This window comes from Oncorhynchus tshawytscha, linkage group LG03, assembly GCF_018296145.1.
Source record: "Oncorhynchus tshawytscha isolate Ot180627B linkage group LG03, Otsh_v2.0, whole genome shotgun sequence".
NCBI lineage: Eukaryota > Metazoa > Chordata > Actinopteri > Salmoniformes > Salmonidae > Oncorhynchus > Oncorhynchus tshawytscha.
This window is the reverse complement of record NC_056431.1, coordinates 35205770-35231203: the sequence shown is the minus strand read 5'-3', so window position 1 is coordinate 35231203 and position 25434 is coordinate 35205770. Positions and strand designations below refer to the sequence as shown.

Here is a 25434-nt window from a genome sequence, read left to right as displayed (position 1 = left end):
GCTTGTCATCTATGAACATTTGAACATCTTGGCCATGTTCTGATAAAATCTCCACCCGGCACAGCCAGAAGAGGACTGGCCACCCCTCATAGCCTGGTTCCTCTCTAGGTTTCTTTCTAGGTTCTGGCTTTTCTAGGGAGTTTTTCCTAGCCATCGTGCTTCTACACCTGCATTGCTTGCTGTTTGGGGTTTTAGGCTGGATTTCTGTATAACACTTTGAGATATCAGCTGATATAAGAAGGGCTTTATAAATACATTTAATTTGATTTTTAACTGTATGAGTCCCAGACTGGAACCCCTACACATATTCTAAACAGTTGTTGAGCTGAAAAACAACCAAAGTCCCTGACCCATTAATCTTCAGTTCCCCATTAAAGAAAAACAACTAGTTCCATTGATCTTTAGTTCTCTGCATTGTATAGTTATATTTTAATATTCTTACAGCTGTCTGTCAATACTATCAGCAGAATCCTTTGGCAAAACCTGGAAATAAAAGTGTCATATAGTAATTTGAGAAGATGTAGCCAGGCTTTGATCCTCATTACCTTCAATCATGCAGGTTTGTTTTAACAATTTACATGACAATTTACTCGTTAAAACATGCGTGTTGAAAGATGGGAGTAATGTTAATATGTGAATACGAGAATATAGGATTGTCACGCCCTGACCATAGAGAGCTGTTTATTCTCTATGTTGGTTAGGTCGGGTTGTGAGTAAGGGTGCGTTATCTATGGGAATTGTATATCTATGTTGGCCTGGTATGGTTCCCAATCAGAGGCAGCTTTTTATCATTGTCTCTGATTGGTGATCATATTTAGGTAGCCATTTCCCCATTGTGCTTTGTGGGATCTTGTCTATGTACAGTTGCCTGTGAGCATTATTATAGCTTCACGTTTCGTTTGTTCGCTTTGTTGTTTTGTTCTTTGAAGTTTTCTATTCCAAAATAAAGGATGGGAACATACCACGCTGCATCTTGGTCTACTCCTTATGACGAACGTGACAAGGAGTGTACTTGACAAAGCACAGAACATTGCAAAATACATACCACTTCATAAAAACTGTGTGTATATGCCATGTTATAACCTCTTATAGGTACAGAGTTGGGCTAACTATCCTCCATATGGCACCAACTGTTCTGTGACAATACAGTGTTTCCCCTAGGATTTTTTTCAGCAGCGGTGTGGGGGGTCCGTGGGTGGTTTTTGGCCATTTTATTTGAATTCCTCATTGTTAGAAGTGTTTTCCAAATCGGATGTTAGGTACTATATTTATTGAATATTATATGAATCCTATTAATTACAACGGCCTATTTGATCTCAGAGATCATATTATATTTCAACAAAATAATTGCAGGTATGCAAATGTTACCGGTAACTAACTACAGAAACGATTTCAGAACAATCTGAAATGGTGGATGTCGAAATTCTCTTTCTTGTGCTATTTGAGGTGGAACGACCCGAAAGGGTTTATTTGTCTAGGAGGTTAGGTCTAGGCCTAAATATGTACTGTATATCTAGGCTGAACTATCTATCTATGTTGCTGAAGAGAGGGCTAACTTCTCAGCAACACTATATTGTTACCTTATAGTGAGGTGCCAGTCCATGATTCTGGAGAAAATTGTGTACATGGTCTTCTCGTCAAAGTCGTTGATGGTGACCGTGTTTAAGTGGCGTAGGTAGCGAGCTGTGATTGGGTTTCTCCCACCACCTGAGGGCAGAAATCCAATGCTTTGAAAATGGCTTTCGGTAGAAGGTGCCCTTAGGCTCAGATCTAAGACCAGCTCACCCTCCCCAAATCCTCAAATCAGTTTCCATAGGGGCACAGAGTTAGAAAACGTAGAAAGCGCACTTGGGAAAATGACTGTGATAGCATGTAAACCTTTTAAACGCTTCATTCAATGCCCCCCTAAGAAATATTAATAATAATACATTGAACAAAAATGGGTCTTTAAATAAACAGCAACTGCTGAATAGTGTTGTGAAAAAAAGTGTGAGCAAATAAACTCAGTAAAGGGACAGCTGAGCTGTACGTGCTAGACTCACCGGGCGGTCCCATGGCACACATGATCTGGATGTCCACCAGCTTGATCATGGAGCAGTCCTTCATGTCGTACCAGTTCCAGTGGTCCAGCCACTGACGCAGCAGCTCCACGGGGGGCTGGGCCCCGTATGTCTCCCTGGCCGGCATGTTCACGTCGTCCACAAACACCACCTGGACAAATTAAGAACTTATTAAACTACAATGTCTTTCACTCTGCTGCAATACTACTTTTCAATGTCAGCACAAAACTACATCGAGGGCTTATCAACACCATTATTATTATTATTCAAGAATTAAACACATACACGCATGACAATGTCAGTCACGCATGCACGCACGCATCCATGTGCACACACACACAGCCTGGCAAACCTACCGTTCTCTTGCCCATGGGCGGGCCGTACACCCCTTTGCGGCGCTTATCCAGCTTTGACATGATGATGTTCTGTGTCTGGGCGGCTGTGGTCTGTGCTGAGAAGTTAATCATCAGGGGGCTATATACATCCTTATTCAGACGGTTCAACAGAAAGTCCTGCAGAGAGTTTGTGGGAAGTTAGGGTTGTTTCACACTACTGAGCTGTTGGTTAAACATTCATCATAGTAGCTAGAACCGTCCTGGAGAGGACTGTTGAAAAGTTGAAAAGAAAATATATGAGCCAGCACAGATCGGTTCGTATTGGCACTGTAGTGTAAAAAGCGTTTTTCCTTTGTGACTATAACAGCTGTTTCAGATGGTTCTTTGAGAATCATGGTCCTTTGCACCAATTCCTTACAGACAGTTTTAAGTGGGGGGTTGAGGGGATGGTCTAAACTACAGTATCTAAATATGAGTTTGAGGTCATGTAATCAAATACATTGTGAGTTGATTGTATGATCACAGAAGATTTAGGATATTATGAATCTTAACTGGAAAATAAGAACACTTATTACGCAACACCCTTCTGTTTTGCTCGTCTCAAGCTGGTTTTACAATGAGCTTTTTCTTGCACCTACTACAGTAAGCACTTTCTCAGTACTCACTGAAGAAAACATAGGGTGAATTATTTTCTAAGATAATTGAACGTTCAAGATCTGAATTGGTCTGCAGAAGTGGCACATTTTTCTGTTTCTGTTCTTTTGGCTCTGTACTCCAGCATTTTGTATTGGAAATAATACCATGACAATGAGGTTACAGTTCTGACTGTCAGCTTTAATTTTAGGGTATTTTATCCATATCGGGTGAACCATTTCGAAATTACAGCACTTTTTATACATAGTCCCCCCCCCCCCATTTTAGGACAAATGTACTTATATGTGCATTAAAGTATTTTAAAAAGTTAAGTATTTGGTCCAATATTCATAACACGCTATGACTCATCAAGGGTGTGACTACACATTTGATAGATGCATTTGATGTTTGTTTTGGTTGTATTACAGATTAATTTGTGCCCAATAGGAATTTATGGTAAATTATGTATTGTGTCATTTTGGAGTAACTGTCAGGACTTCCACCAAAGTCGTTTCCTCTTTTCCACATACGGCAGGGGACGAGGAGAGCACAGGAGTTCGATTTGGACTTTCGGACCCTGGCCTCCGGAGTGGGATGGAACAACAGGGCCCTGATGGACCACTATCACTGCAGTTTGCGCAAGGATGTATGTCGAGAGTTGGCCTGCAGGGAGACCACCCTCACCTTCGACCAGCTGGTTGACCTGTCCATTCGGCTGGATAACCTGCTGGCTACCAGCGGACGTCCAGATCGGGGGTCTGTTGGTTCCATCCCCCAGCACCACTGCTCCGATGCCCATGGAGTTGGGAGGTGCTGCACTCAGGGAGACCGGATGAGGTTCCGTCTCGCGCACCATCTGTGGCCGCAGAGGTCACACTGCAGGTCGGTGCCGGGTTGGTTCCTCTGGGGGTCGAGGCAGCAGGCAGGGCACTCTGGCGTCACCCCAGATGAGAGGGCACCATTCTCACCCAGAGCCCTCTGTTGCACACATGTTTTTGTTTGTTACTTTTCCTGAGTTCTCCTCGCATTCCCAGCATAAGGCGCTCGTCGATTCAGGCGCGGCTGGCAATTTTATTGACAGATCATTTGCCCATAGTTTAGGGATCCCCACCGTTCCTGTGGCTATGCCCTTCCCAGTTCACGCCTTAGATAGTCGACCATTAGGGTCAGGGTTGATTAGGGAGGCCACCGCTCCTCTGGGCATGGGGACGCAGGGGGGGGTCACACGGAGAGAATCAGTCTCATTCTCATTGACTCTCCTGCGTTTCCTGTGGTGCTAGGCCTACCCTGGTTAGCTTGTCATTACCCCACTGTTTCATGGCAACAGACGGACCTCACAGGGTGGTCGCGAGTGCGCTCGGGGAGGTGTTTAGGGGTTTCCAGGTGCAACTACGGTGGAAAGTCCAGACCAGGTCTCCCCGAATATGCCGATTTGGCTCTCGCCTTCTCTAAGAAGAAGGCGACTCAATTACCACCCCATCGACGGGGGGATTGTGTGATAAATCTCCTGGTAGATGCTGCACTTCCCAGGAGTCACGTGTATCCTCTGTCACAGGTGGAGGCGGTGGCTATGGAAACATATGTCTCTGAATTCATGCGTCAGGGGTACATTCGGTCATCCACTTCCCCCGCCTCCTCGACTTTATTTTTTGTGAAGAAGAAGGAGGGGGGTCTATGCCAGTGTATTGATTGCCAAGGCCTTAATCAGATAACTGTGAGGTACAGTTAACCGCTACCTCTTATCGCCATGGTGATTGAGTCAATACAAGGGGCACGCTTCATCACCAAACTTGATCTCAGGAGTGCTTACAACCTGGTGCGTATCTGGGAGGGAGACGAGTGGAAGACGGCGTTCAGTACGACCTCAGGGCATTATGAGTACCTCGTCATGCCGTACGGGTTGATGAATGCTCCATGCTCCATAGACGAGATTTTCAGGGACCTGCACGGGCAGGGTGTTTTTTTTATATATATTTTTTACCTTTATTTAAGTAGGCAAGTCAGTTAAGAACAAATTGTTATTTTCAATGAAGGCCTAGGAACAGTGGGTTAACTGCCTGTTCAGGGGCAGAATGACAGATTTTGTACCTTGTCAGCTCGGGGGTTTGAACTTGCAACCTTCCGGTTACTAGTCCAACGCTCTAACCACTAGGCTACGCTGCCGGGTGTAGTGATGTATAATGATGACATTCTGTGCTTGGTTGACTGTTGGAGCATGACCTGTACGCCAAGACATTGGCTTGAAGGGGCTAAACACCCTTTTCTCATCTGGACTGACCACCGTAATCTGGAGAACATTCAGGCGGCGAGGAGACTGAAGCCTCGCCAGGCAAGGTGGGCCATGTTTTTCACCCTTTCTTACAGACCAGGTTCCAAGAACGCGAAGGCAGATGCACTGTCCCGGCTGTATGGCACAGAGGAGCGGCCCATGGATCCCACCCCCATACTCCTGGTCTCCTATCTGGTGGCGCCGGTAGTGTGGGAGCTCGACGTGGACATTGAGCAGGCGTTGCGTGTAGAGCCCGCTCCCCTCCTGTGTCCCGCTGGGCGTCTGTACGTTCTGTCTGCTGTTCGTGACCGGCTGATCTATTCGGCATAGTGTCTGATCGCGGTCCCCAGTTCACTTCGAGGGTTTGGAGGACGTTCATGGAAAATCTGGGGTCTCGATCAGCCTTACCTTGGGTTTTCACCCCGAGAGTAATGGGCAGGTGGAGAGAGTAAACCAGGATGTGGGTAGGTTTCTGAGGTCTTACTGCCAGGACCAGCCGGGGGAGTGGGCAGCGTTCGTGCCCTGGGCAGAGATGGCCCAGAACTCGCTCTGCCACTAACCCCTCCCCCTTCCAGTGCGCACTGGGGTATCAACCGGTTCTGGCTCCTTGGAATCAGAGTCAGACCGAGGCTCCTGTGGGGGATGACTGGGACCTGGCGCGTGACCATTTAATGTCCTGAGGAGACTGAACGAGTTGAGTTACAGGTTACAACTCCCCCCCGAATACCGTATTAACCCCTTGTTCCATGTGTTTCTCCTCAGGCCGGTGGTGGCTGGCCCGCTCCAGGAGTCTGAGGTGCAGGAGGTTCCTCCACCCCCTCTGGACATCGAGGGAGCCCCGGCGTACTCTGTTTGATCCATACTGGATTTGAGATGTCGGGCAAGGGGCCTTCAGTACCTCGTGGACTGGGAGGGGTACGGTCCGGAGGAGATATCCTGTGTTCCGGTGGAGGACGTGTTGGACCCTTCAATGCTGCGGGGGTTCCACCGTCTCTATCCGGATCGCCCTGCACCTCACCCTCCGGGTCATCCCCGAGGCCGGTGTCGGCGCGCTGATGGAGCTGCGCGTCAAGGGGGGGGGTACTGTCACGACTTCCACCGAAGTCGTTTCCTCTCCTTGTTCGGGCGGTGTTCGGCGGTCGGCGTCACCAGTCTTCTAGCCATCGTCGATCCACTTTTCATTTTCCATTTGTTTTGTCTTGTTTTCCCACACACCTGGTTTCCATTTACCTCATTAAGTGTTGTGTATTTAACCCTCTGTTCCCCCCATGTCCTTGTGTGGAATTGTATGTTTGTAAGTGCTTGTGCACTATGATACTGGTGCGGGTCGGGTTTTGTACCCATGTAGATTTTTAGTTTTTTATTGCTGTTGCTTTTGAAATAAACTGCTCTGGCTATTACCTATTTCTGTTCTCCTGAGTCTGACTTCACTTCCACCAGTTCCGCAACCCTTACAGTAACTTGTATTGTCAATAAGAATATAATATGTTTCTTATCACTTCTAAATGAATGTGGATGCTTCCAAGATTATGAATAATCCTGAATGAATAGTGAATAATGATGGGTGAGAAAGTTAGACGCACAAATATCATACCCCCAAGACATGCTAAACTCTCACCATTACAATAACAGGGGACGTTAGCATTTTTGGAGGGGTATGATATGAGACTACAACGTTCTCACTCATCATTATTCACGATTCATTCATAAACATTACTGAAACAACATATTTGATGCTTAAAAAGCAACTGCCTTTAAAAAGCAACGCATCCCTTTGAAAACGGCCTATGCTGCATCGATATTAGTCAAAACAGTTTTGCTAGTGTAAAAATAGACTACAAAGTGTAAATACAATAATTTTGCTCAAGAACTCAGTTTAGTCTAAAACGGAGTTTGGGAAATCCATGTGTCACACTTTAGATGTAAAATTGCGCGACAAAAACGTCTTATGCTTCGTGGAACCCCCCCAACGCGGAATCGGTCAGGAAACAAGAATGAAATCCGTATATTTTTTAAACATACAAATGACTTGCAGTAAAGCCGCTCAACATCTACATCACATTCGGTCATCTAACAGACTCCCATCCAGAGCGACCCATGGTCAAAGCCCCGCTCAAGGACTCGTCGACAGACCCCCCCCCACACAGTTCCCCAAGAGCTGCCCCTCAACCATCCGAGACCCCCTACACAGTGCCCCCCAGAAAAAAATGTTATATAATATTATAATATGTAATAATATATATAATATATATAATTCCAGTGCAGCATTTGTAGAACGTTGGTGTGTAACGAGCTAGAGAATGGATGGAGGCTGTTAACATGATGGATCGGGAGGCCTGCGCTGTCACACCTCTCTCCTCCTCAGAGCCGAAAATAGGAAGCGCAGCTGGAGGGAGAGCTTGGCAGTGACGGCAGCATGTACAATGTATCTGTCGGCAGGGCGTGCCCACTGTCGAGCCCAGGCCGGGTGCTCGTTTATCACCCCTGGCATGCCGGAGATGCCCTGCTCTGCCAGGCATGGTTACGGGCAGTCGGTTCTGCTCTGTCAGACAGAGCACAGCTGGGCTAGATGGGGAGAGGAAGTCCCAGTGAGCAGTATTAGAGTAGCTGGTGTCTGATCTACAAGCTAATGTTTCTTCAGGAAGACCAGGCAGACAGGTGATGTACCTAAGGTTCTATGGGGCTGCTAGGGTTGCCTAAGGGGAGGCTAACTTCTACCTGCCACTTTTAGTAGTGTCTGGTTGATTCAATATGTTTGATTATGCCGTTGGTGGTAGAGTAAGAGTGCTTATATACTGTGAAGGTAATGTGTTTAAGGCAAGTGACCTCAAACATTGAGGCAATACAGGCTCATCACTTAAATGCACATAGACCTATAGGGTCAGAAAATGAGTACAGAAAATCTGATCGATCGATTAGCTGGACTGGAGGATCAATGGGAGGTTGGAAAAGGCTTTTACAAGGAACATTAAAACCAAGCCAAGTAAAAACTTCCAAGGCCATTATTGAAACCCATTGTTGAGACTGGTATAAAATCAGACACTGATTGGTTGATTGAAATAATTGGTGTAAAATGAGACACAGCTGAGTGGCTGATTGAGATAATTAATAAATAATGTTCTGATCGGTTGACTGAGAAGAGGTCACTCACAATGATGTAGACACTTTTGCCAGTGCCTGTGGGGCCGATGAAGATGGTGGGCTTCTGGTGGGTGATAAGCAGCTCCATTAGAGCTGTGTAGCGCACTGTGTTCTCCGTGGGAACAATGATCTGGTTGAAATGCACATCCTTGGGGATAGGGGGTGCCATCTTCAACTCGTCTGTCCACAACTCCCACCTCCCTGGGCCCTGTAGAAGAATACATTATATATATTTTTTTTAAAGAAATTACCACAAACTGTTAATTTATTTAGGCCTTACAGTGATCGCTTACTCATTTCATGTCTGAGAGCAACTCGATATCCACTCACTGGAAACACAATTCAATTAAGCTCATTGGAAGTTGCCTTACTGTGATAGTGATATAGCAAATGGATGTTGGCAAGTGGCACAGTATTTTATTACTGGGCACAGTACTCACTCCTTAAGACTTACAGTTGACCCCTGCAGATAAGGTGCTACTTTGCATCTTAGGGCTACCGTACAAACCAGAGAACTACTGCCCCTCTCATTGAAACCATGGAAGTTCAAGGACGACCACAGTACTTGTTATGTTCTGTTAATTACTGATGTCCCCTTTAAGAATGGAGAACCCTTGGTCATGCGCAGTGTTGTTCTATAATATTCTGGTACTAACTCGTTTTAGTAAATGTGAAGCTCCACTTTCAATTCCTTGTATTCGGAAACTTTCTTAATATATAAATAATTAATAAGAGCCAAGTCACTACAGTACTGAAGGCATTGTTAGCAGAAAACAGGATCCCCTATTATAGTGAATAGAACAATTAAAATCTTCATGGTCAATCTTCATGTAAATAAAATACAGAAATCGAAGACAATCATGGTACCAATAATTGCTTCTAATACACCAGATGTATGTCCTTGATCCAATTATTTTAAAATCACACGCAGAAAAAGTTATTAGGACAATTTAATTGCTAATGGCAACCTGCAGTAAGCGGTCGGCCTTCAACTTGAGATAACTTGAGTCACTTCCTTGAGAAGCTCAAACTGCGCAAATTATGTCTCCATGAGATGCTGTCTTAACCGACTTAATTTGGCTTCATTGCGCTATTGAGTCTTATTTACAGTCAAACTCACAGTTGGCTCTTCAACAATCAACATAAACATGAGACTCACTCTGTGAAGCTTATTGTAGGCCTTACCTGGTCCTGACCAATCTCACCTCTTTAATGAAGCGATACTCATAGAGTGTGCCCTCCGTGGGCAGAGGCACAGTCAGCTGCTTGGCAGGAGACTCCACATGCTCTAGGATGCCATGGCGTGCCCGTGTCTCTTCGCTCAAGGCACCCTCCATCATCTCCCGAACCAGGCTGTCAAACTTCACCCGTCCGGACTCCGTACAGCTGGCACCCACCGACCACACCAGGCAGAAGATGAAGATGCCCTGTGGTGCCAAGATAGAATGAGTCAGAATCTCACAAAATGCTCACAATAAAGATTTATCAGGTGATAAAACACAAATGGAATGCAGGAAGGATTCCATTACACAGATTTGTATTTTTATCACCCGAGCATGGCTGACAATGTCAGGTAAGCAGGGAGTATAAATCAACGTAGAGGTATCCTTTCTGTAGCAGTTCCAAGAGACCGCCACAAACTCAGTAAAGCGCAATAAGGTAGAACAGAAAACCAGCAGGCTCCGGACCTAGTAGGGTAAGAGTTGAATAACCCTGACTACAGAATATAATTTTTTACAATATTCATATTTTTTAATTTATTTAACCAACAAGTGATTTGTGTAAATAATATTTATGTCTTGATTAGCAAGCAGCTCCATAGTGTAGGCCTCAGTAAACCTTTATTTGCTAATAATGACAATGCTGTGTAGGATGTCTGATATGAAAAAAGACTGAAAAGCAGGTGGAGGACTTTTACTCTGTGATTGTGGAATGCGTGTGCTGATGTTAAACTTTGAATTGATTGGCTTCCCATCTCCACAGACAGGGACTACGTAAAAACATTTCACTTTGATATAAGTGCATTTTCGTAGCAGGTTATGAGAGCATTTTAGCTAACCCTAACCTTAACCTAATTCTAAGACCTGCTACAAAAAAGTCATAGCTGTATCGAAGTGACGTGCTTTTAGGGAATTTCCCACAGAGGTGGGTTTGGCGTGAGTATTCAGGACTTGGCCTACTGAGGCGAGGCTCACTCAAGACGGAGAGGGAAGGCTTTGACATTTTTGCCTCCGCTAGGAAACCGAATGCTGGTTGATAAAGGTGAGGTGTCAGAAGATTGTGAAAGATTAAATACAAATGCAGATGTTGCCGGGTAAGCGGGAAGGCCTGAATGTCGAGCCCTGACACACATACAAGCACTGTCCTTGACACAAACTGTTCGCACCTCTCTTGTTGGCAGTGAGAACATTATGTATTTTTAAAGATAATTTCCTGCAATTGTACCCGCGGTCGTATTGACGTCGTTCTGGGTCCAGATCCAGAACGGTCTGCCTATTGAGAATGGCTGGCCTACGATAAACCCTACAACAAAAATAAACCATACAGCAAAAATGGTGCTTTGATAAGAAGACTAGCTGAAAGCAAAGAGGATATCATCAGTATAGTATGCCACAGGAAGAATAATACCAAATATGTTTTATAACTAAACCAAGTTAGACCACAGCCGGTCGTTTCCAATAGAAACAAATTAGTCATAGTGGGCAGAACAGGCAAGGAGGTGGGCAGAGCCAAGCATGAGCTAACAAGATCCTATTGGCCCATTCTAGCCCACATCTGCATATTTCCATAAGAGAACACTTACTTGGTGAAGTGTGCGTGTGTAATAACTACATTTGCCTTTGCACAGCTTTTTTACAACTTTGGCAAGGGGTAAAGTCTACAAAACGTAGTCCACTCTGTTCAAAGCAGATTCTAGTTTTGACAACAAAAAACTATTGAGATCAAAATGTTTAATCAATGAGAAAACTGTGGGTTGGACTGTGGGTGAGGTTTATGACCATAAATACCTTTCTCCCTTTCCTATCTCTTGAATCTACAGAAGGACTCTTGAAAAGCCTTTGTTAAACATAGAGAGTCTGGGAACATCAAAAGGTGTGGGGAAAGGAACCACATTTCGGTAATCCAACCAGCTGAAAATATGCATTGGTACTTAAAGAATATGATGACAGATCAGTTGTCATCTGAGACATTATCACTAATGATAGGATGACAAACTGTATTTTGGAAAGTCTACACATTATAGTTATCAGATTCACATGGAATTGTTGTGCAATTTAAATGTTTAAATATGAAACTATTTGTGAAAATATTACATGTAATATTAGCTTCCAAATGAGAGGATTGGATTTTCATAAGTGAACTATGCTCAACTCAGTGGCCCTGCCCATGTGAACAGACATTGGTTATAAACTATGAAACACACCCTCCTCTCCCCTTCTATATTATATAGAAGCCCTTGACGAAAATGTAACTTTCTGTTCCGAGGACGTTAAGTCCCACGTTAAAAGGGCTCAGATAATAAGCTGTTCCAAGGACGTGTGGACTTGAGGTCCCCATGTTGAAAGGACAAAGACCACCTACAGAACTAAGCCAACCTCAGCAAGAATCTAACGAAATTAGGTGACGACCTACACGCCAGAAGGATGAATTTCGACTAAACCAGCCAGAATATAGCAATATATCCTCTTACAATCATATTTGGTAGTGAGTGGAAACGCCAAGTGGATGCTTCACATTTATACATACGGGGAAATATCTGTCTCATTGTTCTATCTGTGATAATACCACTGCTTTCACAATATATGATTCATTCAGCACAGAAACATCAATAGGAACTGGCTCATCTACTAAAACATTTTGGGTCTCAGTGGAGGTGGTACTTTTTTTTAGCTTTTACATTTATTTTACCAAACAAGTGGATATCAATCAGGGATACATTCAGAGAGATAACCCTCTTTTAATCATGTTCATGAGAAGGTGGCAACTACTTCTCTGAACTTAAAGTTAACAGTCTTTAGTGTTTTCAAACTCATTTAGAATGAAGCACCTATTAATTGATTCAAAATGGTCAACTATTAAATTGTCTACTTAAAATGTTACGGTTACATTGTGCACAGTGTGTGTGACAGAGTGCTTCATCTGGGTAACGTTTATTAGGCACAGAACAGAATAAAACAGGAACCTCTCATACTTGTGCAATAAGAAACACCCATGTTCAGTTTCCATAGCAGAGCGTTTAAACTGTTTTCCATTCCATGCCCTAATGAACACGACCCTCGCCACAGGGCCTCTCCCACCCCTCACCTCTAGCCAGGAGCAGATGTCCCTCTCATTCATGCCCTTCATCTTGACCTCCTCGCTGTACTCATCCATCATGCAATCCATCAAGTTCATCAGCGAGTTCACCAGGTTTGTGTCTGATGTCGGGGAGAGCTCCTGGAACAGGTACACAACCAATATACAGCTTCAAGAAAAAGTATGTGAACCCTTTCGAAATACCTGGATTTCTGCATAAATTTGTCATAAATTTGATCTGATCTTCATCTAGGTCACAACAATATACAAACACAGTCTGCTTAAGCTAATAACACACAAACAATTATATGTTTTCATGACTTTATTGAACACGCCGTGTAAACATTCACAAAGCAGGGTGGGAAAAGTATGTGAACCCTTGGATTTAATAACTGTTTGACCCTCCTTTGACAGCAATTAACTCAACCAAACGTTTTCTGTAGTTGTGGATCAGACCTGCACAACAGTCAGGAGGAATTTTGGACCATTCCTCTTTACAAAACTGTTTCAATTCTGCAATCACACCCTGATCAGTTTCACCTGTCCTCGTTATTGTCTCCACCCCCTCCAGGTGTCGCTTATTTTCCCCAGTGTATTTATCCTTGTGTTTCCTGTCTCTCTGTGCCAGTTCGTCTGTATGTTTCTAAGTCAACCAGCGTTTTTCCCCGTTCTCCTGCGTTTTGCATTCTCCTTTTTCTAGTCCTCCTAGTTTTGACCCTATATTTACCTGTTTCTGGACTTTGTACCATTCTGCCTGCCTTGACCACGAGCCTGTCTGCCACTCTGTACCTCCTGGACTCTGATCTGGTTTTGACCTTTTTGCCTATCCCTTTGGATTAATAAACATTTTAAGACTACATCTGCCTCCTGTGGCTGCATTTGGGTCTCGCCTTAATAGGGATGTCTGGTGTGAACTGCTCTCTTGAGGTCATGCCACAGCATCTCATTTGGGTTGAGGTCAGGACTCTGACTGGGCCATTCCAGAAGGTGTATTTTCTTCTGTTGAAGCCATTCTGTGTTTTGGGTCATTGTCCTGTTGCATCACCCAGCTTCTGTTGAGCAAACCACGATGCTCCTTCCACCATACTTTACAGTTGGGATGGGTTTTTGATGTTGGTGTGCTGTGCATTTTTATTTCTCCACATGTTGTGTGTTCCTTCCAAACAACTCAACTGTAGTTTCTTCTGTCCACAGAATATTTTTCCAATAGCGCTGAGGAACACCCAGCTGCACTTTTGCAAACTTCAGATGTGCTGCAATGTTTTTTTTGGACAGCAGTGGCTTCTTTTGTGGTGTCCTCCCAGGAACACGATTCTTGTGGAGGTATCATAGACACGTCAACAGCGATGTTCGCATGTTCAAGAGATTTCTGTAAGTCTTTAGCTGACACTCTAGGATTCTTCTTAACCTCATTAAGCATTCTGTGTTGTGCTCTTGCAGTCATCTTTGCAGGACGGCCACTCCTAGGGAGAATATCAACAGAACTGAACTTTCTCCATTTATAGACAATTTGTCTTACCGTGGACTGATGAACATCACGGCTTTTAGAGATACTTTTGTAACTCTTTCCAGCTTTATGGAGGTCAACCATTCTTAATCTTGGGTCTTCTGAGATCTATTTTGTTTGAGGCATTGTTCACATCAGGCAACGCTCCTTGTGAATAGCAAACTCACATTTTTGTGAGTGTTTTTTATAGGGCAAGGCAGCTCCAACCAACCTCTCCAGGTTAGCTGACTCCTGACTCCAATTAGCTTTTGGAGAAGTCATTTGCCTAGTGGTTCACATTCTTTTTCCAACCTACACTGTGAATGTTTACATGATGTATTCAACAGACAAGAAAAATACAATAATTTGTGTGTTATAGTGTATTTAAACTGTTTGTCTGTTGTGACTTAGATGAAGATCAGATCAAATTTGATGACCAACATGCAGAAATCCAGGTAATTCCAAGGGGTTAATCTAGAGGCGAAAGAAACGCACACCTATTTAGGCGAGGTGCTGGCTAGCAGCGTAGAACACCTAAAATTAAGGGAGAGCCGCACTCTAGGAGCTCAGATGCAATAAATTGATAAACAACATTTTGACAGATAAGCTGTCTTCATCAGGGTATAATGACAAACACTGCGGGGTGACTAGTTTATATATTGTCAAAGGAATTGACCAATGATTTCAATTGCAATGGGTTCACATACTTTTTCTTGCCACTGTAATTTGAATCAAATCAAATCGTATTTGTCACATGCCCCGAATACAACAGGTTACCATGAAATTCAGTTTGAAAAATAGTTTATGAAATAAACTCATTTTAAAAAGTGTGTGTGTGTGTGTATATATATATATATATATATATATATATATGGGCAGGGCTACAGGTTAGTTGAGGTCATTTGTACACTAGGTAGGTGTAAAGTGACTATGCATATATAATAAACAGTTTGTAGCAGAATGCAAGTAGTCCAGGTGACCACTTGATTAATTGTTCAGCAGACTTATGGCTTGAGGGTAGTGGCTGTTAGGGAGCCTTTTGGACCTATACTTGGCGCTCCGGTACTGCTTGCCGTGCAGTAGCAGAGAGAACAGTCTATGACCTGGGTGACTGGAGTCTTTGACAATTTTTTGGGCCTTCCCTTGCCTAGTATATAGTGATATAGTGACTGTTCTCTCTGCTACCCGCAAGCTTGGCCCCAGTGATGTCCTGGGCTGTACGCACTACTCTCTGTAGCACCTTACGGTCGGATGCCGAGTAGTTGCCATACCAGTCAGGATGCTCTCAATGGTGCAGCTGTAGAACTTTTTGATGATCTGGGGACCCATGCCAAATCTTTTCAGTCTCCAGAGGGGGGAAAAGGTATTGTGCCTTCTTCACAACTTTGTTGGTGTGTTAGGATCATGACAGTGTGTTGGTGATGTGGACACCAAGGAACTTTCAACCAACTCCACATCAGCCCCAGCCTGTTCGGCCCTCCTTTTCCTGTAGTCCACGATCATCTTCTTTGTCTTGCTCACATTGAGGGAGAGGTTAACAGGTCTCTGACCACACTGCCAGGTCTTTGACCTCCTCCCTATAGGCTGACTAATCGTTGTCAGTGATCAGGGCTAACACTGCTGTGTCGTCAGCAAACGTAATGATGGTTTTGGAGTTGTGCTTGGCCACGAAGTTGTGGGTGAACAAGGAGTACAGGAAGGGACTAAACGCGCACCCTTGAGGGGCCCCCATGTTGAGGACCAGCGTGGCAGATGTGTTGTCTACCCTTACCACCTGGGGGCGGCCCGTCAGGATGTCCATGATCCAGTTGCAGAGGTAGGTGTTTAGTCCCAGCGTCCTGAGCTTAGTGATGAGCTTTGTGTACCACTCCTTGAAAGCGGCAGCTCTAGCCTTAAACTCGGTGCAGACGTTGCCTGTAATCCATGGCTTCTGGTTGGGATATGTACGTTAAGGTCACAGTGGGGACGACGTTGTGAATGTACTTATTGATGAATCCGGTGACTGAGGTGGTACACTGCTCAATGCCATTGGATGATTCTGGAACATATTCCAGTCTGTGATAGCAAAACAGTCCTGTAGCGTAGCATCCACGTCTTCTGACCACTTCCGTATTGAGTGAGTCACTGGTAGTTTTTACTTGTGAGCAGGAATCAGGAGGATAGAATTGTTCCAATTTACCAAATGGGCGAGGGAGAGCTTTGTATACGTCTCTGTGTGTGGAGTAAAGGTGGTCTAGAGATGTTTTTCCCCTCCGGTTGCACATGTGACATTCTGGTAGAAATGAGGTAAAATGGATTTAAGTTTGCAGCTACGAGTACCGCTTCTGAATGATCATTTTCTTGTTTGCTTATGGCAAACAGCTCGTTGAGTGCGGTCTTAGTGCCAGCGTCGGTTTGCGGTAAATAGACAGCTACGAAAAACCTTGACACTTCCTCAATATTAGACATCGCGCACCTGCTGTTATTGACAATAATACAGACCCCCACCCCTCGTCTTACCAGACGTAGCTGTTCTGTCTTGCCGATGCACGGGAAATCCAGCCAACTGTGTATTATCCGTGTCGTCGTTCAGCCACGACTTGGTGAAACATAAGATCGTTTTTTTTATGGTTTTGGGACTAGCCTGGGAGCAGCATTATATCCTTTGCGTCTGACTCATTAAAGAAAACATATTTGTCCAGTTCAAAGTGAGTAATGTGCTGTTCTGATATCCATATATTCTAGTCTATTCTGAATTCACTATACAACTTCAATGATTGCCAGGTCAAAAAACTTATACAACTGTAAATACACTAGTCACTAATTTGAATGAAAACCAGAAGAGACAGTAGTCCTGGAGGACTAGAGTTGAGAAACCATTGGATAACATGGTGTGCATGATGTTTAATATAAATATCTTTATGGGAATGTCCAATATAGAATGACTACATCTTTGAATTGTACCTGGGTAGCCTTGCGTATCAGCTGGAGGCAGGCCGGCAGCATCCGGTCAAAGAGACCAGTGATGAGGTCCTTGTGCATGGCGTTGACTGTGGTGGGCAGTGTGTTGAGCCAGGACAACATGAGGGGCCGCCAGCCCAGCATGTGAGGCTCCATGTAGATCATGCCACAGCGAGACACCTGTTAAAAAAAACACAAACAATTTGGTATTTTCGGCTATAGAAGGTTTTAGCTCAGCCACTGAATGTCATAGAAATTAACCAAAAGATATCCTTACAGCTTGTTTATAGCAAAGAACATTGTGGACCGAAGCACCGTTATAGATCACTTTATATTAATCAGATCTGTTTTAGTGCATGGTGGGTGGAGGAATTGGCCATCAAATCTATGGATAGCAGCCTATAGCCTAGTTTGGTCTGCCAAACAGGTAGGCCTACCTCTTATTTATTAAATAGGAAGAAATATACTCCAACACAAAGCCCTCTTGTTGTTAGTATAGTTAAATTAAAATGAAGGTTGAAACTATTTCCGACTGATTGTGCCGCGGCTGCTGCTTCAAGTTTCAGCACTACAATGTAAGTTACTCGAATCTGGCTTATTGTGAGGTCAATAATTGTGATAAATAGCTTCCTCATTGGCAAGAAACATTGCTTTTATTAAAATCAATTAAAGTTGTAGAAAGCTATCAAAGTTGTCCAAGGCCATTAAAGTATTCATACCCCTTGACTTATTCCATGTGTTGTTGGGTTACAGCCTGAATTCATTTTTTTTATTTTTTATATACTGTATATGTTTTACACATCTTCACAGAATACCCCATAATGACAAAGTGAAACCATGTTTTTAGACATTTTTGAGTATTCACACCTCTGAGTGAATACATGTTAGAATCACCTTTGGCAGCTATTACAGCTGTGAGTCTTTCTGGGTAAGTCTTCCCGAGAGCTTTGCACAACTGAATTGTGCAATGTATGCACATTATTCTTTAAAAAATAATAATAATCATAATAATTCAAGCTTCAAGTTGGTTGTTGATCATTGCTAGAAAGACTTAAAAATGTCTTGCCATTGATTTTCAAGCCAATTTAAGTCAAAAAAAAGTAACTCGGCCACTCAGGAACATTCAATGTCGTCTTGGTAAGCAACTCCACTGTATATTTGGCCTGTTTTAGGTAATTGTCCTGATAAAAGGTGAATGTGTCTCCCAGTGTCTGTTGGAAAGCAGAATGAGCCAGGTTTTCCTCTAGGATTCTGCCTGTGCTTAGCTCTATTCCATTTTCTTTACGATGAAAACCCCCTTTTCCTTGCCGATGACAAGCATACCCATAACATAATGTGGCCACCACCATGCTTGAAAATATGAAGAGTGGTACTCAGTGATGTGTTGTGTTGGATTTCCCCAAAAAATAATGCTTTGTATTCAGGACATTAAGTAAAACATTTTGCCCGATATTTATCAGTTTTACTTTTGTGCCTTATTGCAAACAGGATGCATGTTTTGAATATTTGTATTCTGTACATGCTTTCTACTTTTCACTCAGTCGCTTAGGTTAGTGTTGTGGAGTAACTACACTAAACACTATTGCACACAAATTGAGTCCATGCAACTTATATGACTTGTAAATCACATTTTTACTCCTGAACTTATTTAGGCTTGCCACAACAAAGGGGTTGAATACTTGACTCAAGACAGTTCAGCTTTACATTTCTTATTAATTTGTATTTAAAAAATTTAAAAAACATGATTCCACTTTAACATTATGTGGTATTGTGTGTAGGCCAGTGAAAATTCAGGCTGAAAAGTCAAGGGGGGTGAATATGTTCTGAAGGTACTGTTGTGCTGCCCAGGAACTCTGGGCTCAAATCATATGCAACACAGAAAGGGGTTATTCCTGACCATAACATGACCTTGCCAGAAAAAAAGTATTATGTGGATTATAATTCATGGGAACACTTTTCGTTAGGGCAAATCAAGTCTGACATGTTAAAGTGGAAAGTACAACTTTAGAAGCCTTTTTAAACCTTGAATACACAAGTTTGCATTTCCTGCTGTGCATGAAAATACCTGCAACAACAGAATGATCAAATTAAGATACGTTATTTGTACAGTTTTAGCCCTACCCCTATAAGAGCCCCAAGTTGTTCTTAGTCAGGTTATGTGGTAAGAGAAAACGCTGAACACTACATATGAACTTTGTGCACAGGTCTACTGCATCAATGAAACAGTCCTTGTCATACTTAATGTGTTCACAGAAAATCCAAGTGGACTGTATTATATAACCAACATGCACAAACTCTGCGACACATACATAGAGTGCCATTGGTCCTTCTGGTGTCAATTTGTCTGTAATTGTGACTGTAATTATGCGCTAAGAGGATGGGTCTCTCCCTTTAGTGACCCGCATTGTGACAGTGTGGAGGCTGATGCTGTTACACAATACTGTACAAGAAGTCTGCCCCAGTTATGCTACTGCATATCTGACTTCTTTCTCCAAGACATCAGAGAGAATGTTTACCTGATGCTTGTTTTGTTTGGGCCATTAAATCTCATGAAATCCCCCTGATGTTTCCTGACATAACACAGTGCAGATAATAAATGCATAATTGATAATGACTTTAAGTTGGTTAAAAGATTTGTGATCTGTAATAGTCGGGATTGAATGAGGCCATGAGTTATGCATCAAGATGTGACAAATATAATGATATTGCTTGCTGATAATACTTCAATTATCCCTTACAGAACTTATTCTCCCACCATTATCAGTGCTGTATGTATTGAGAACTAAAAATTTCCTCAATAGAACTACAACTCCCAGTCTCACCGTGGCTGGGGAGGCCACCTCCAGGTCCATGGGCTCGAATATGAGGCTCATCTGCGGGGACATCTGAATGATCTCTCCGCTCATCAGGCACAGCTTCTTATTGTCGTCCAGCACCGTGTTCATGTTCTCGATCCACACAGCATCCACCGGCCCGTCAAAGATCAGCCACTTCCTGTCCGGACTCTAAGGATGGAAAGAGGTATGTGCTGTGTGGTACTTTCTAACTATCACACACTATCAGTTTTCAAGTAGCACAAAAGAGGAGTGGACCCATGTGCACCCAGATGATTACGTGGCTGTGTGGGTGCTAACAAGTGAAGCCTCCCACTCTCTCAATCTTTGCTGTCACCACAGGTTATGGTCATGCCAGTTTCAGTCTTAAATAAAATAGCTAATGTAAGGAAAACTACAGCAAAGGGAGATCCTGCAGTGCTCAACGTTTTTTGAAGGATTGGGGAGACATTAGTGGAGCTCGAAGTTTCTGAAAGGCTTAAAAGTACATTTTAAGAAATTCTTAGGTAAATCCAAGTTGATTTAAAGATGGCCCATATAGATTAACCAATAATCATATGCACATATTCATACTTTCCCTGACACTATTCACCTCAAGTCCAACTTTGAAGGTCATAACAGGCCTCAAATACAAATGTAGCATTCCAGAACTGATGTAAATTAACACATACACATGCATAATGGAGGTTGACATCAAGCATCAATTCTCAAATGAGAAAGCTGCCAGGAGTTCTGGTTAAATTGATTTGTTATAATATAAACAACTCGAGATGCGATCGGCTTGGGCCATCTGGTGCTCGAGAAAGCATAATGTAATCATCTGACAGAAAACATTACTTAAAAAGATCTCCCTGAACCGGGGGGGGGGTGAATCACAAAGTATGCAGATGCTTCCTGTGTCAAAGTTAATGATTTCAAATTAAAGTGCCAACAAAACTGGAATTTACTGGATTTAGTGTGTTAAATAACATGCAGGAATTAAAGTCTTCTAGCCTAGTGAAGCCAGGCATCGTTCGATGGTACGCACTTTATTGCTTTAATACATAAACTGTCAAAACATATTGAAAATACCTATGTACTTCAATACTTCATGTTGATAAGTGAAATATTTTGGGAAAAAACAACATGCTCATGAAGAGAAGTATGATCAAAAGGTGTCAAAGCTACCCGTTGTTTCTGTCAATTACAATTGTTGACTGAGAAATAAATAGTTTAATTAGGGAAATGAAGATATTTTACTCTCATTCTGTCATTTCTAACAACCTCCTAGACGAAGGTCTCACAGCATTTGACCCACTGCAGTGACACCAAGTTAATTCCCTTGAGTTATTGATCTCTGTGAACATCTTAATCTCATTTTAAAAGGTTATAATCCACAGATTGTCACTAAAATCCCTGTTTCCATGGAAACAGTACATGGCAGCAGAGCCATATAATTAAACCATAAGGCCCGAGGAGGTGTGGTATATGGCCAATATACCACGGCTAAGGGCTGTTCTTAAGCACCACACAATGCGGAGTGCCTGGACACAGCCCTTAGCCGTGGTATATCGGACATATATCACAAACTCCAGAGTAGCCTTATTGCTATTATAAACTGGTTACCAACGTAATTATAGCAGTACAATTAAATATTGTGTCATACCCATGGTATACGGTCTGATATACCAATCAGAATTCATGGCTCAAACCACACAGTTTATAATTAGTTTGGTAATTTCGGTTTGTTCTGAGTGCCACTTTCTCCATTTTTTTTCTGTTTTTGGAGTTGACCGTGGATGACCATTTTACCTGAGAGCAGGCGAAGGCCCTGTAGCTGACCGCCAGGATGCCGTCCGACCACTCGTGAGAGACCGGGTCAAACTGACCGTACAGCTGGCCCATGGTGATGGACTTGGGATTTATAACCGTGATTTGGACCCGGTTTTCATCCATTAAACCCTACAGTACATAGACCACACACACAGACACACACACACAAAATTAGCTGATTAGCAACATTATCTGTGGACAATAGAAACCAGGTACTTATAATAGATAACACATCCAAGCCCATCTGAAAGCACCAGAAAAAAAAACAAAGACAGCTAGAACACAATGTAGATTAGGCTAGCACCTCATTTGACCACACTTCCTCTGCCAAGGCATAAATTGCCTCCGAGATCAATGTCTCCATGATAAAAAGCTTCTCTAAACAAAGGAGAGCCAAAACCACAGCGAGTGGCATTTCTGAGTGGAGCTGTCAGACGGTGTTAAAAAGGAAGCGGAAGCTTGCGGAAATGAGAGGAGGATGGACATGACGGCCGTCTAGATTTGCCGGGGACGATGATAAATGTGACATCATTCAGCATTCCATCATTTGCCATTCTGTCTCCTCCCAGGGAACGCTAGAAGGCCTCTCAGGCATGTAAACACGTAACTGCTGTGCTGTGCTTGTCTGGGAAACAGTGATGTCGAGTAAACAGTGCAGAAGCGGACCAACTACAGGGAAAGGATGTACTAACTAGACAAAGTTCTGCCAAAGAAGAAGACCAGAGGAGCAAGACCAGTAAGACCAAGAAAAAGTTCAGACTCAAAAATTAAGGTAGCCAAATAGCAGCATAAAGTCAGGCTAGAGCAGTAGTTCTCCAACAACGACCGTCCGTATGTCTGGAAAGGACTAAAACTACAAACCAAAATCTCCCGAGTCCCCGACGGCAGACAACCCCTCAATACTGAATAAACTAACCATATTTACTGCAGAACGACAGATTTATTTTACCTTGTCAGCTCAGGGATTCAATCTTGCAACCTTTCAGTTACTAGTCCAAACGCTCTAACCACTAGGCTACCTGCCACCCCCTTTAAAGAATCAATCATTGAGTCCTTTCCTCACATCCTCCAGCACTCTCTGGTTTGGGTCTGCATCTGCCTGCTCCAAGGGCAGGCTGCAACACATTGTCCGGTCTGCAGAGAAGGTCATCAGCTGCCACATATCAAAGATCATTGCAAACTACTCCCACCCGGTCACCCCCTCTCAAATATTATCCTCTGGCAGACTGGTTCAGGTCAATCATGACCAAAACCAACCGCCAACTGAACAGTTTCTTTCCCAGTGCTGCGGCCCTCACCAACCGGCCATCTGGACCATAGAGACTAAAGGACTATGCACCTTATGTTGCACACCACATCAAGCCATCGCTGAACTGTACACAAAATAACTGCACCACAATCTGTTCAGCTCTCTACATTCAGATACACTGACCGTACAAAACATTATTTCCATGACATAGGCTGACCAGGTGAATCCAGATGAAAGTTATGATCACGTATTGATTCACTTGTTAAATCCACTTAATTTAATTGACGTTGAAGGGAAGGAGGCAGGTTAAAGAAGGATTTGTAAGCCTTGAGACAATTGAGACATGGATTGTGAATGTGTGCACAATTCAGAGGGTGAATGGGCAAGACAAAATATTTAAGTCTTTGTGCGCGGTATGGTAGTAGGTGCCAGACGCTGTAACGTGTGCGCTCAGAGTCGGGAAGCAAGTGTAGGGAGTGAGTGTTGAAATAAATAAATGAAACATGAAAACAGGGTCAATAACACCTGAGGAAAGTACCAAGGGGAGTGACAGATATAGGGAAGATAATCAAGGAGGTGATGGAGTCCAGGTGAGTGTCATGAGGCGCTGGTGCGCTTGACGATGGTGACAGGTGTGCAGAATAATCAGCTACCTGATGACCTAGAGGTCGGAGAGGGAGTATATGTGACAGACGCACCGGTTTGAGTGTGTCAAGAACTGCAACACTGCTGGGTTTTTCATACTCAACAGTTTCCTATGTGTATCAAGAATGGTCCACCACCCAAAGGTCATCCAGCCAACTTTACACAACTGTGGGAAGCATTGTAGTCAACACCGGCCAGCATCACTGTGGAATGCTTTCCAAGCCTTGTACAGTCCACAAATTGAGGCTGTTCTGAGGGCAAAACGGGATGCGACTGAATATTAGGACAGGTATGCCTAATGTTTTGTACACTCATACGGCAAAATTGCACATCCATCAAGGGAAGGATTTAGACACGTTAACTTTCTCCACATTGTTAGGTTACAACATTATTCTGAAATGGATTAAATTGTTTTTCCCCCCTCGTCAATGTATACACAATACCCCATAATGACAAAGCAGGCTACGGCTAAAAGCTGTTTGGTTCAGCTGTCGCAACTCGCGGAGGGGAAGAACTTTGCAGGTGTTTCTGATTAATAAACAATGCCATGCTGGTGGATGGTAACATTCAAATGAATCCCAGCCCTGAAAAGAAAAGTAGACTAAAAAGTATTAGCACGTTATCACAGAGGAAACACATGCAATTGACACAGAAAATATCGAAGTTACCAGTTCGGCTTTCCCATTTCAAGCCCAAATATATCATACTTTAACTAAGAAGATAACTTATTGACTTAAATCATTGTGCACCTTCATAGGTAAGTTATTGGCATCATCTTTCAGCTGAAAAAAAGAGAATGAAAAAAATGATTTTCCGCTTGTGGGCCTTTAATAACTTCTTAGGGCTGAAATCCCGTAAACGGGATCAATATGACAACAGCCAGTGAAAGTGCAGGGCGCCAAATTTAAAACAGAGATCTCATAATTTAAATTCCTCAAACATACTTATACCATTTTAAAGGTACTCTTGTTGTTATTCCCACCACAATGTTCGATTTCAAATAGGCTTTACAGTGAAAGCACCACAAAACAATTATGTTAGGTCAGAGCCAAGCCACAGAAAAACACAGCCATTTTTCCAGCCAAAGAGAGGAGTCACAGAAAGCAGAAATAGAGATAAAATGAATCACTAACCTTTGATGATCTTCATCAGATGACACTCATAGGACTTCATGTTACACAATACATGTATGTTTTGTTTGATAAAGTTCATATTTATATAAAAAAATATCAGTATACATTGGCGCGTTATGTTCAGTATTTCTAAAAACATCCGGTGATTTTGTAGAGAGCCACATCAATTTACAGAAATACTCATTATAAATGTTGATGAAAATACAAGTGCTATGCATTGAACTTTAGATACACTTCTCCTTAATGCAACCGCTGTGTCAGATTTCAAAAAAGCTTTACGTAAAAAGCAAACCATGCAAAAATCTGAGTACGGCGCTCAGACAACAAATACATGTTGGACTCAACAGAAGTCAGAAATAACATTATAAATATTCACTTACCTTTGATGATCTTCATCAGAATGCACTCCCAGGTATCCCAGTTCCACAAAAAATGTTTGATTTGTTCAATAATGTCCATCATTTATGTCCAAATAGCTACTTTTGTTAGCGCGTTTGGTAAACAAATCAAAACTCACAAAGCGCTTTCAGTAGTTGCAGACGAAATGTCAAAAAGTTCCGTGACAGTCCGTAGAAACTTGTCAAACGATGTATGGAAACAA

General features: G+C 43.0%; 1 protein-coding gene across 3 annotated transcripts in view; it reads right to left on the bottom strand.

Moving 5' to 3' along the window:
* Positions 1-25434, bottom strand: part of dnah7 (dynein, axonemal, heavy chain 7) — a 228584-nt gene that overhangs the window by 120622 nt on the left and 82528 nt on the right. For all 3 annotated transcript variants that reach the window (XM_042314994.1, XM_024403140.2, XM_042315009.1), the window contains exons 31-39: positions 21786-21935; positions 19983-20165; positions 17164-17340; positions 12744-12875; positions 9644-9865; positions 8449-8646; positions 2417-2572; positions 2043-2211; positions 1581-1707 (exon numbers count right to left, since the gene is read on the bottom strand). In XM_042314994.1, coding sequence (XP_042170928.1) covers positions 1581-1707; positions 2043-2211; positions 2417-2572; positions 8449-8646; positions 9644-9865; positions 12744-12875; positions 17164-17340; positions 19983-20165; positions 21786-21935 — 1514 coding nt within the window. The remainder of the gene's footprint in view (positions 1-1580; positions 1708-2042; positions 2212-2416; positions 2573-8448; positions 8647-9643; positions 9866-12743; positions 12876-17163; positions 17341-19982; positions 20166-21785; positions 21936-25434) is intronic.